The 12255-nt window shown below is 44.0% G+C and overlaps 1 protein-coding gene and 1 long non-coding RNA gene across 6 annotated transcripts in view; one reads left to right on the top strand and one right to left on the bottom strand.

The window, feature by feature from the left end:
- Positions 1–12255, top strand: part of SMURF1 (SMAD specific E3 ubiquitin protein ligase 1) — a 106527-nt gene that overhangs the window by 76444 nt on the left and 17828 nt on the right. For 4 of the 5 annotated variants that reach the window (XM_042970844.1, XM_042970845.1, XM_042970842.1 and 1 more), the window contains 9 exons: positions 1397–1435; positions 2600–2708; positions 4000–4133; positions 4300–4365; positions 5634–5709; positions 7672–7913; positions 8635–8719; positions 10327–10473; positions 11806–12004. In XM_042970844.1, the coding sequence (XP_042826778.1) occupies positions 1397–1435; positions 2600–2708; positions 4000–4133; positions 4300–4365; positions 5634–5709; positions 7672–7913; positions 8635–8719; positions 10327–10473; positions 11806–12004 (1097 nt within the window). The remainder of the gene's footprint in view (positions 1–1396; positions 1436–2599; positions 2709–3999; positions 4134–4299; positions 4366–5633; positions 5710–7671; positions 7914–8634; positions 8720–10326; positions 10474–11805; positions 12005–12255) is intronic. The other variant, XM_042970843.1, reaches the window with a different exon arrangement.
- Positions 1482–12255, bottom strand: part of LOC122234493 — a 38955-nt gene continuing 28181 nt past the window's right edge. Inside the window, exon 3 of the long non-coding RNA XR_006212255.1 lies at positions 1482–1792. This is a non-coding gene — a long non-coding RNA (uncharacterized LOC122234493). The remainder of the gene's footprint in view (positions 1793–12255) is intronic.

Raw genomic sequence — 12255 nt, 5'->3', positions numbered from 1 at the left:
GAAGTTGGACACTCAATCAACTGAGCCAGCCAGGCACCTCTGTGCTAAATTCTTTTTTTTTTTTTTAATTTTTTTTTTTGTTAACGTTTATTTATTTTTGAGACAGAGACAGCATGAACGGGGGAGGGTCACAGAGAGAGGGAGACACAGAATCTGAAACAGGCTCCAGGCTCTGAGCTGTCAGCACAGAGCCCGATGCGGGGCTCGAACCCACCGACCACGAGATCGTGACCTGAGCCGAAGTCGGACGCCCAACCGACCAAGCCACCCAGGCGCCCCTGTGCTAAATTCTTAATATGTATTTTCTCATTTGCTTTTCACAGCACTTGATGATGGCCCAATATTTTCTATCAATCTCCCCTTGCTTTCTGTTCTCTAGCATTTGCAAAATTGTCTTATTTATTAGACTATCAGAGATGCACAGCTCCTTTTGTTGCTATCAGCAGGAGCTATACAGGTAAATATTATAGGTCTTCATTTGAATTGGCATTCATGGGATCCTATGCAGTCATGAGAGCATATTGATAAATCCATTTCTGTGTGTTTCAGATTTCAAGTTTAAATTAAAACATTTTAGGGGTGCCTGGGTGGCTCAGTTAAGTGGCCGACTCTGGCTCAGGTCATGATCTCATGGCTCATGAGTTCGAGCCCTGTGTTGGGCTCTGCGCTGACAGCTTGGAGCCTGGATCCTGCTTCAGATTCTGTGTCCCCTTCTCTCTCTGCCCCTCTCCCGCTTGTGCTTTCTCTCTCTCTCTGTCTCAAAAATAAGTAAACATTAAAAAAAAGTAAAAAAAAAAATTATATTTGTTATGGCTGACTCCCAATTGGAGGAGAAAATACTTTTTAGTTGCTTGTCAGTTTGTGCGTGTGTGTGTGTGTGTGTGTGACGTGCTACTAAACTTGAAAGACCTCATTGGCAAAGATAATTTTTAGAATTTTTTTTGTGTTGCAAATATAGACTTGTGTCTCAATTGTTTGTGCTGATATAACAGAATACCATAGACTAGATGGCTTGAACATTTATTTCTCACCATTCTGGAGGCTGGAAAAGCCCAAGATCAAGGCGCTGGCAGATTTGGTTCTTGGTGAGGGCCCACTTCTGGCGTATAGACAGCCATCTTGCTGCGCCCTTACATGGAGAACAGACTGAGAGCGAGCTCTGTGGTCTCTTCTTATAGGGCACTAATCCCACCTTAAGGCCCCACCCTGATGACCCCATCTAAGTGTAAGCACCTTCTATAAAGGCCTCTTGCAAATGCTATCACAGTGGGGTTAGGGCTTCAACACGTGAATTGAGGGCCAGGGGGTGGGTCCAATACAACCCAGTCCATAGCAACTAGGTGCGATGAAAATCTTCTCCATAAATGCTAACCCTAGCATTTCTGTTTGTTTTCAGTGTTATGTGCCAAGAACCTTGCAAAGAAAGATTTCTTCAGTAAGTACACACCCGCTTTTGCTCTCTTACAGTATTAGTATTCTTCACATATTTTTGTAATTTGAACTTAAAAAAAAAAAAAAAAGACAACACTGGACATACTCCCCTCAGAGTTCTGCCTTCTACCGAACGGACCCATGGTTTGACAAACTTCATTTCCAAGTTGGCAACAATGTGGAGGCTTCGAGCTCCTAGGCTTCGAGCTCCTAGCGTTATAACTCATACAAGAGAAACTGTCTCACTCCCTGTTCCGGCCGCACCCTGTCTTCTCCGTCTTTCCAGCCCTGAATCTGTTGCTTTCTGCTGGATGAAGTGTTCTCAGCTCAAATACACACGAGACGTTTTTCTGTAAAAGAGCTGGGTTTGAGTCAAATTGTTAGTCCAATTTTAGAAATGAAATCACATTTTAAAAGCCTCATAATTAAAGGAAGTGTAAAAACCAGAGGGGATCTTTTTCCGAAGGAAGAAATCACCCCTTAACTGCAGAAATTCGCCACTATCAAGTCGGTGCCTGCAGCATGAACTTCTTCACTCTCTGATCCTCACAAGAATGCAGCTCAGTTCTTAAGTGGTATTATTCACACTTTAAAGGTGAAGAAACTGAGGTTCACAGGCCTTATTCAAGGAGCTGGGAACCTCCGGAGTAGTGGTCCCCATCAAGCATGTCTCTAAAACCCTTAACTTGCCACCTCTCTGATCCTATAAATCTGTGCGACTCATACACCAGCATTTAGGAACCCACCTAATTAAGACTTGGTGAATACTTGGGTTCGTAGATAAAATAGACAAAGCCCAGTAAGTAAGATTGCTAGGTGTTATTTTTTTAGCAGGTATAAATATAATGAATTATAGATCTCTTTTCTTCCATTTAATTAGCCCAGTTGGTGATCATCGGAAATGATTCTAAATTTAAGCCTATTTTTTGTAGTTTTAGCCCCTAAAAATCTGTGGTGTCAGACTGGGTTGCCTTTCTTAGAAAGCTAAATAGAAATAACTTATTTTGCTGATCAAACTAACCCTAAATTAGAGAACACAGTGCCCCAGGGTAAAGTTCTTCACCAAATTAGATGATCTCAAAGCTCTCTGTAGCCTGTAAGACTGTGTTCTGTGTCACATGGATGGATGTGTAGTCTCATCCCGGTGTGGCCGTCTCCTCTCCTTTAGGACTCCCCGACCCCTTTGCAAAGATTGTGGTGGATGGATCTGGGCAGTGCCACTCAACGGACACTGTGAAAAACACATTGGACCCAAAATGGAACCAGCACTATGATCTGTGAGTTGAATATTCTGTTAAGCCATTTGGGGAGCACCAGGAATCTAGCTTTCAAGAGAAGCACTTAACAATAAAATAAAAATGATTACTAACTTCTCACTGATAACCAAATGAATACATATTGCCTAATTTTATTGTATACTTGGAAGTTCTTGCATTTGACATGTTCATAGATTTTTATGGTTTGCTTCCATACTGTGTTTTTCAAACTTCTCCATCTCCTGGCCATGCTGACAGGAGAAAAAGGGGTATAGTTCAGGTCCTTTGTATGCTGTCCCCCGCCCCCCCCCCCACCACCACAGTGAACCTCTGAAGCTTGTTGTAGAGTTTTACTTTAAAAATGCATTATTATTGGGGCATCTGGCTGTCTCAGTCGGTGTAGCAAGGAACTCTTTGATCTCAGGGTTGTGAGTTCGAGCCCCATGTGGGATGTAGAGATTACTTAAAAATAAAATCTTTTTGAAAATGCATTATTATTGTACATACTTATTATTCAAATATATATTGTTTATATTTCTATTGATTTTTAAAATTTCTACTTTTTAGTAGGAACTATATTTTCTACAAGAGAAGATGAAGTTTGTTGTAGAAAATATAGCTCGGTATGATCGAACGGATGTAACATTCATTCCTAAGATGGATCGCACTTGGAAGACCATGATTTTAGATACACCTATGTTTTCATGGCCCTGCTAAGACAGTGTCATCAAAAGAACACTGAGTGATTATTGGTTTTGTATTAATACAGATTGCACGGAGTCTGGGTGGGATTTTTTGTAACCAGATTCCAAGACTCACTTTTAGTTACACTCAGGAATCCTAAGTGGCTTGGGAGATGGTTGTTGCCCCTTTTCCCGAAAACTGCCCTCTGGTTGATTTGCATGAAGAGTAGGTGGAGGTAGAAAGCACTCTTGAATGTGCTTTGAGTGCATCTGTGGTTTATAAGTAGGCCCTTGCTGCAAACTAGCATTCTACGTTAAGCTTAATTGGTGAGATTTTATGAATTATGTCATCGTCCTTTGGAACTATAAAAATATAGTGAATCTCTGTTATAAGATGATTATCATGATGTAGTTACGCACGTATGCTTCTTACATAACTGGCTGTCGGCCTTTCCCCGGCCCCTTGAAATTAGTAGATGTGTATTTATTGAGCACCTGTTATGTGTGGGGTATATAGAGCCAACATCATTTTAAAAGGATTCCTTTGTACTAAGAAGTCAATCAGATGAAATCTCAACGGGCTATCATAATTCAAAGAGGCAATTAAAAAGGAGTTTGTATGTTTTCAGATATGTTGGGAAAACTGATTCCATAACCATCAGCGTGTGGAACCACAAGAAGATTCACAAGAAGCAGGGAGCTGGCTTTCTGGGCTGTGCGCGGCTGCTTTCCAACGCCATCAGCAGATTAAAAGATACTGGATGTAAGAACCAAAATGCTCTTCTGCCTTATAGTACAACTGAAGAAGGGTTATGAGGCATCTTTTCGTTTTGTTTTTTTTTTTTCCTTTTGAATACCGAATACAGAATTCCTGCCCTCCTCCCTAGTTAATATTTCCCTGGGTTAAGTTTTGAATTATTTGTTTGCAGACCAGCGTTTGGATCTATGCAAACTAACTCCCTCAGATACTGATGCAGTTCGTGGCCAAATAGTGGGTAAGAACTTTCTCATCTGTATAAAGAGATGCTTTTTCAAAATTTAACATTCAGCTCTCCATCACCGAGAAAGCACACTCGGGCACTGACCGTGGTGACATATTTTCAAAGGACGAGCCACATCCGGGGCCATCTTTTCCGCGCTAGAAACTTTCGTCTTGTGTGGTTTTATTATTTTATTGAATTCTCTTCATCCTGTCATTCCAAGTTGAGTTAAAATGACTAGGCTACAAAAAGATTTCAGGTTATAATTTTTAAATATAATTTTCATCACCACGTTAATAGACAATTAATTTGCCATGGTCTTAACCAAGTGTACGTGAGAAGAATGGTGGCCACATGTACCAGAGTTGAGGAATAGTTTCTTCAGGAAGACCTGTAATATGCATAAAAGGCAAAGATGACTTCTGAAGACTTCCATGTGATAGGATTTTATAGAGTCAGGATTGAATTCTTTAGGATAAAAAAAAAGATCAAATGTGCTAGTGTTACAAGTGTTGACTGGAGGTGTTCCATAGGAAGTGATTTATTTACCTGTTAAGTGACTTGTTCTGTTATCCACCCCATTTCATTAGCATTTTAGGGTAATTCAAATGTTGCCTGTGTGCACTGCAAGGAATCGGAGAAAACCTAGTATTTTAGCAGTGTACCGGAGTGAATCACGACCCCAAATCTTTTAGGTATTGTCTTGAATATATCTGACCCGAAATAAGTCAACAGTGGGTATGCATCCTGAAAACTATCATAATGAGAAAGTTCTCACTTAATGCTTTTCCTGTTTGCGATTTCTTTTTCTCTGTGGAGTGATGTGCCAGGGGAAAAACGAGTAACTAGAAGCAACTTTGTAAACGGCTTTGTTGTTCACAGTAGGGATAGAGAATAAATATTTCAATTCATCTAGACTTTGCAGATACTGACAGTGCTCTCCGTGTCCTTATGAAACATGAGTCAAGATCTTCTTAAAAAGTGAGGTAACTTAGAGGAAGTGAATACCGGGAATTTGTTATTTTTACGGAGAGCGTGAAAACACAGCCTCTCCTCCACATTTACAAGGAATGTTCCAAACAGTATGCAGTGGTGTAGAGCTAATGTAATGGAGTAAATGCTTCAGACATGAAAGCACAGGACTAGCTGTGTTTATGTATATACATGTGCCTCGCTTTGTATAATAATATTGTACGTAAGTTACACCTTTGCAATGGCTCACTGTATCACACCTGTATGGAATGCCACTGGATTTTAATGCAAGACGTTCTTTTCTGTTTTAGTCAGTTTACAGACACGAGACAGAATAGGCACTGGAGGGTCTGTGGTAGACTGCCGAGGACTGTTAGAGAATGAAGGGTACGTATCCCCGTGGCGATGCCTGCTGAGTTCTCTGCTGCCTTGGGCTCTCACTCTCTATGAAACAGCCTTCACACCTTTGTGCCGAATGCTTGAGATGCAGTTTGGGATAAAACTGGGGTCCAGTTTCCTTGTTTATAAAGGAAGCTGTAAAGACTAGTGGGGTTGTGCCCCTAAGACTCAGGATCCAATTTAAAGAGGTTTGTGCTGGCCAAAGATGGGAGTTTGAGCATCAGTAAGAATTATAACCGTAGGGGCGTCTGGGTGGCTCAGTCAGTTAAGCCTCCGACTCTCGATTTCAGCTCAGGTCATGATCAGGTCTGTGAGATTGAGCCCCATGTTGGGCTCTGCGCGGACAGCACGGAGCCTACTTGGAATTCTCTCTCCCTCTCCCTCTCCCTGCCCCTCCCCCACTTGCTGCATCTGTCTCTAAATAAATAAATAAACATTACAAATTTAAAGAAAGAATTATAACTAGTGGATTGAAACAAATCAAATATATTAAAATTCTTGAGTTCATAACGACACTCAGCAGAAAAACCCTAAAACACACACAGAAAAACTTAAAAGCTCATTGGTCACTATCACAGTTTTGTGATCCCCAGTGCCTTAATGGAGCTGGGCAGTAACCATTAATAGCTGCTAAAACAGCACAAAAGAGAGTTAATCTGACATTAACACACCCCTTGGAAAGAGGACCGAGAAATTGCTGCCGAACACTAAGCAGCATCCAGGAGGGGGCGCTCTGGAGAGTGTAGAAGACAACTCTTCAACAATTACGTTGGAAGAGAAATAAAGAGGAAGAGAATCTACAAATTCATAATAAAAGAGACTTAAAGAGACATACCTACCTACTAAATGCACGTTGGGGACCTTGTTTATATTCTGAGTAATGAGACAATTGGCTGGGGAAATTTGGACACTAGTATTTGATGATATTTAAAAAATGAGTGTACTTTTTTTAGTCACGATGATGGAAGAAGTCCTTGTTTTCTCAAGACATAAGCTGAAGTATTTAAGGGTGAAATGGAAACACTTTGGGACTGGTTTCAGAATAACCTGGCAGAGGGGAGACACTGGAGGAGTAGCTGTGAGATGCCCATTGTTGTAGCTGGGTGATGAGTTTGGGGGGGTTGTTGAGATAGTCTCTCAATTTGTGTATATATTTGAAAGTTTTCAATGTATGATTTTTTTTAATGCTAATGAGGGAAAATAGGTTTTAAGGTGAATAGTCTTCAAAAAATAGCCTTTAAGGTGAATTGTCTTCAGAAAAGTTTAGGAGGTAAAGATTTATGTTAGCACTTAAAGTCATTGCTGTATTTATGTAACCTGAAGTTCTACTAGAGCGTAAAGTAACAAGGAAAGTGGAGTATGGATTCGACTATATATATATATATATATATATATATATATATATATATATATATATATATATATATATAAATGTTTATTTTTGAGAGAGGGAGAGTGAGAGAGCTGGGGGGGATGGGCAGAGAGAGAGAGGGAGACACAGAATCTGAAGCAGGCTCCAGGCTCCGAGCTGTCAGCACCCCGACGTGGGGCTCAAACTCACAAACCATGGGATCATGACCTGAGCAGAAGTGGACGCTTAACTGACCAAGCACTCAGGTGCCCCCGTGGATTTGATTTTAAAGCAAGAAATATGAAATTTCATTTTGCGAGCTCCTTACAGTACAAGGTTGGGTTTTTGAATCATTCAGCTCTCCCCGAGGATGAGATCCCGCCCGTGGCCTCTATGGCACTTGACAGATGGCTCCCTCTGGCTGCTTGTTCCTCATGAAAAAGTCTACCTTTCTGTTTAGATGGGACAGAAGGAATCTCGTACAGCTGGGCACTTGGGGGCATCTATCTTGCTGAAGAAAAGCACAGTAAACGGGTGTGGTTTTGGGCACTTGTGTTGGGCCGGTGTTCCCATGTGTGCTGTGCTGCTCTCCTTTCTAGAACTGTGTATGAAGACTCAGGACCTGGAAGGCCTCTCAGCTGCTTCATGGAGGAGCCAGCCCCTTACACAGACAGTACTGGTGCTGCGGCTGGGGGAGGGGACTGCAGGTTTGTGGAATCCCCAAGTCAAGATCAAAGGCTCCAGGCACAGCGACTTCGAAATCCTGAGGTCCGGGGGTCACTACAGACACCTCAGAACCGTCCCCACGGCCACCAGTCGCCAGAACTGCCCGAAGGCTATGGTGAGAGAACCCACCCAGCCACACCGGAGCGTGAGCGGCAGGGTTGCGTTTCTTAAGCTTTTTTTAGTAACTTGTACGTGCGGTAACTGTGGACATTTGCAGAGCGGGGCCGTGCGACGGTCGTGTCAGAAGAAAGCCAAGTAAAAAAGGTGGTGATAAATCTGGTGCATCATGAATTTGTCAGCAATCACTCCAGTCTCCCAGTTTAGCAATCGTGTGAAAATTTTAGGCAAATGAATACCAAAAAAAATCCAAAATGATGCGTGGGCTGGATGAGGGTGGATGGAGCGTTCAGTAATTTGAATGTGGGAAGCTCGGCGTCGGGTACAAGGGAAAGAAGGGACGGAAGGGATCATCTGACCGCCGCAGAGAGGAGAACCCGGTGAGGGAGGAATATAATTTAGATGTGCAGAGAACAGCAGAAGTGAGAGCAGATGGAGGTGACGGGGCCAAGGTGAGGTCAGCACCAGGATGGAAGGGACTCCTGGGGTGTGGCCAAGTAAGGAGATCGCTGCCTCCGCAGGTGTGGGCAGGAAGAAGTGAGAGCCGCCCAGATACTTCCATGGGGCTTGTCAAGTGGGAGGTCAGGCGGAAGCTACCCACTGTCCTTTCCTCCCTGATTTTAAAGAATATTGAAAGGAAGCTTAGACTCTGTGCTTAAGAGGGTTCGTTGAAAACTCTTTGGAATTGAACTAATTGCGCCCTCTGATTTCTTGTGCAGAGCAAAGGACAACGGTGCAGGGGCAAGTTTACTTTTTGCACACACAGACTGGAGTTAGCACGTGGCACGACCCCAGGATACCAAGGTACGTTTGCTACGGACGTGCACCGTCAGCGCCCCTCCGCCAGCACTTCTTCCCTCACCCCTGCCCTCCGCGATAGGGAGCACCCCTGGGGCTTGAAGGAGTCATCCCAGGGTCTTGGACCCAGGCTCTCTGCTGCCCCCTTCAGACTCCACGTGGTCAGTGGGCGGCTACTGTACCGCCCCGGGGGTCCTTTAGGAAGCAAACCTGTGTCTTGAGATCAGATCATGTAACTGAAAGAGACCCTCGCTCTAGATGAAATCACACGTGCCCTTGCTTGAAAAGCCAATAAGCCCTTCGAGATGTGCTGTTCCCATTTTACACTAAAAATACCAACGATGTATTGATATCAATATTGATATCATTTCGGGTGATGAAATGATAGCACGTCTGGGATTTGCTTCAAGTAACTGGGGGGAGTGGAGGGGGGATTAGGTTTGCAATAGGGTGACGAGTTGATAATTGTCGAGGTTGGTTATTCATTAGTGGTCTCTCTCTACTTTTTTATATGCTTAAAATTTTCCATAATAAAAAGTTACAAAGGAAATGTAAAGACTCTATTACCCTTTCTCTCTTCTACTTTACTGTCCCTCTTGCCTCAGTCCCTTGGGGACCATTCCTGGGGGAGATGAAGCTTTTCTATGCGATTTCCTTCTACAAGGCCATACATCTGAGCCCAGGTCAGAGAGACCCCCGCCCCTCCCCCACCCTGTAATGGAGTTAAGTTTCTTCTTTTTTTTCTTCGTTTTGCTTTCCTTTCCAAATTTTGTTTTGTTTTGTTTTGTTTTGTTTTGTTTTGTTTCAGAATAGCATTACTACCTAATAACATTTCTAGTAATGCTCACATCCTTTTTATTCATCACTTGTTTCATCTGAGAAAGACTTCTTGTTGCTGACTTTCCAAGTCTCTGTTGAATTTAAGATTCAGTGTCTATAATTAGAATGGAAATATTACCTGCAAACGAATGAGGTGTCTCTAGTACCCGCTGTAAGAAACGTCAGGCTTTGTGCTGATTAGACAAGCAACTTGGCCAGTAATGTCGTGTTCCCATGTGGCCGGATTGTACTGAGATCATTCACCAAGAGGTTAGAATCAGAGACACGCGTGTAACAAAGGCAAGGAAAGCACGAGAATGCCGCTTCCCGGTGCTGCTGTTCTGAACTGTGAGATTTTGAAGGGATGTCAGTCTATCCCCTTGAACTTGCGCTTCTGGGAGCCTTTCAAGTGAAGCCGCCTTTGTGACCTTGAGCATTTAATTTAACTTGTAAATTCAGATGGTTTTCTGACAACAATCATCTACCTCCTGCTACTCGGCCCTCTTTCGAGGAAGAAACGCTGTTTCCCCGGGTAGACCGTGAGCCGTGTTCCCCATCAGGGTCGTGGGCTCCTAGAGCTCCGTTTTTGTCTGTCGGGTTTCGCTGCCACCTGCAGCACGGAGTCCTGGACTCGGTGGGAGTTTGGCGTGAGTCGTGCCGTGACTGTCCCTCTTAGCAGAATGGGACGTTGGCCGCATTGATCAGGGACTCCTGTGGTTCCTCTTGCTGACATTTTGGTTTCGTGCCTCCACACTCAGATGGACAAACCTGTCTGTTCGCTTCCATTTCGGCAGAGACCTTAACAGCGTGAACTGTGATGAACTCGGACCACTGCCACCAGGCTGGGAAGTCAGAAGTACAGTCTCGGGGAGAATATATTTTGTAGATCATAATAACCGAACAACCCAGTTTACAGACCCAAGGTTACATCACATCATGAAGTAAGACTTGTACAGAATCTTTGTAGATTTCTTACGCTTGTAATTTAATGTTTTCTACTAATATTTCTCTTAATTTGTCGACTGTGTTGTTTATTAGTGGAGGTTAAGTGTAAGCAAAATATAATAAATGTCTGGTGGACAGTTGCGGGTTTTTAAACTCCCAGGACAGCCGTGAGCAGTTTTGTTTTGTTTTTTTTCCTTAATGTTTATTTTTGAGAGCGAGAGCATGAGTTGGGGAGGGGCAGAGAGAGGGAAACACAGAATCCGAGGCAGGCTCCAGGCTCTGAGCTGTCAGCACAGAGCCCGATGCGGGGCTTGAACTCACGAACTGTGAGATCATGACCTGAGCCGAAGTCAGAGGCTTAACCGACTGAGCCACCCAGGCGCCTCAGTTGTGAACAGTTTTGAAGCTGTATTGTTGCCGTCTTTTCTTGCTTGCAGCCTAAATAAAAGTCACTGAGATGACAGCATTAGGCAGTACAGCTCCATTTTCAAAGCTTCCGCACGTGGCTCTCTGAGGGAGTGTGTGGCCCTTGGCACGAGAGCCCCTGAAACCAGGCTCTTCCTTAGTGCCCGCTCGTCACCATCTGGACGGGCTGCCGCAGTCCATATTGCTGCTTGCCAGAGCCTTTTCCTGGGCCCGTCCTTCCTGGATGACTTGGACCTGGGAGTTATCTTGGATCCCACAGTCAGTGCTCTGGGCCTGTCGTGTTCTCAAGAACGTAAGAGCCCCGTGTGGCTCTTCTCACCGACACCTGACCTTAGGGGCCAAACCTGGACAAGACGAATGCCACTTCATCCCTCTACTAGTCCTAGTCCTTGATTTTGCTGGAGTTTTGTGAGTGGGCTTAGAAATCTCTTGGTCGTGAAAATGAGGACTAGTTCCCATTAGATTGCACTTGCCTTGTTTGCTCTTGTACGATAACCTGCTCGTGAAAGTCTTCACGTCAGCTCCATTGAATTTTGACTACCAAGGCGCATCTAGTAATGCATCGGTCAGTCTCTCAGATACATACCAGATGTGTGATAAATGACAGCAATTTCTGTTTTTATTTACAGCAGTGATAAGCTGTAGTGATAATCCAAGCAGTTGCTTGGAACTGGGGTATCTTCTTGATTGAAGCCATATTTGGACCTCTGTATTTAGGCCAGTGGTGGCCACCGTCAGCGTTTATGTGTCTTCATACATGGTTATGTCAGCAGAGGGAACATCTCTTCTTGCAGTTCTGTGTGATGAGCTCGCTTCTCAGTCCCTCACCAGTGGGGGGCATTGCTTGTGGCTCCCTGGGCCGCTACTTTTGGGGTGACCTTGATGTTTCTGTTCTTCTCAAGTCACCAGTGCCAACTAAAGGAGCCCAGCCAGCCGCTGCCATTGCCCAGCGAGGGCTCGGTGGAGGATGAGGAGCTTCCCGCCCAGAGATACGAGAGGGATTTAGTCCAGAAGCTGAAGGTCCTCAGACACGAGCTTTCGCTTCAGCAACCCCAAGCTGGTCATTGCCGCATCGAAGTGTCCAGAGAAGAAATATTTGAGGTATGGAATTCGGTGCGACCAGCAGGGAGGCATAGACTGTTAAACCCTGTTGACAGACAGCAGGTTCTTTCTGTTTGGTGTTTCGGGTACCGATTTTATCATTCAGCGAATTGCAGGGCTTTATCAGGACCGATGGCCATACAGAGAGACAGACTGGACTTCCTCCTGTGGTAGGAGTTTAAAAGCTAGAGAGCTTCTGAAACAAAAATATAGAGACTCACACAGAAACTAGCACTAAATAACACTGTAAA

Source organism: Panthera tigris, chromosome E3 (genome assembly GCF_018350195.1).
Source record: "Panthera tigris isolate Pti1 chromosome E3, P.tigris_Pti1_mat1.1, whole genome shotgun sequence".
Lineage (NCBI taxonomy): Eukaryota > Metazoa > Chordata > Mammalia > Carnivora > Felidae > Panthera > Panthera tigris.
Note: the sequence above shows the minus strand (reverse complement) of the source record. Positions and strands in the feature narration are given on the sequence as shown.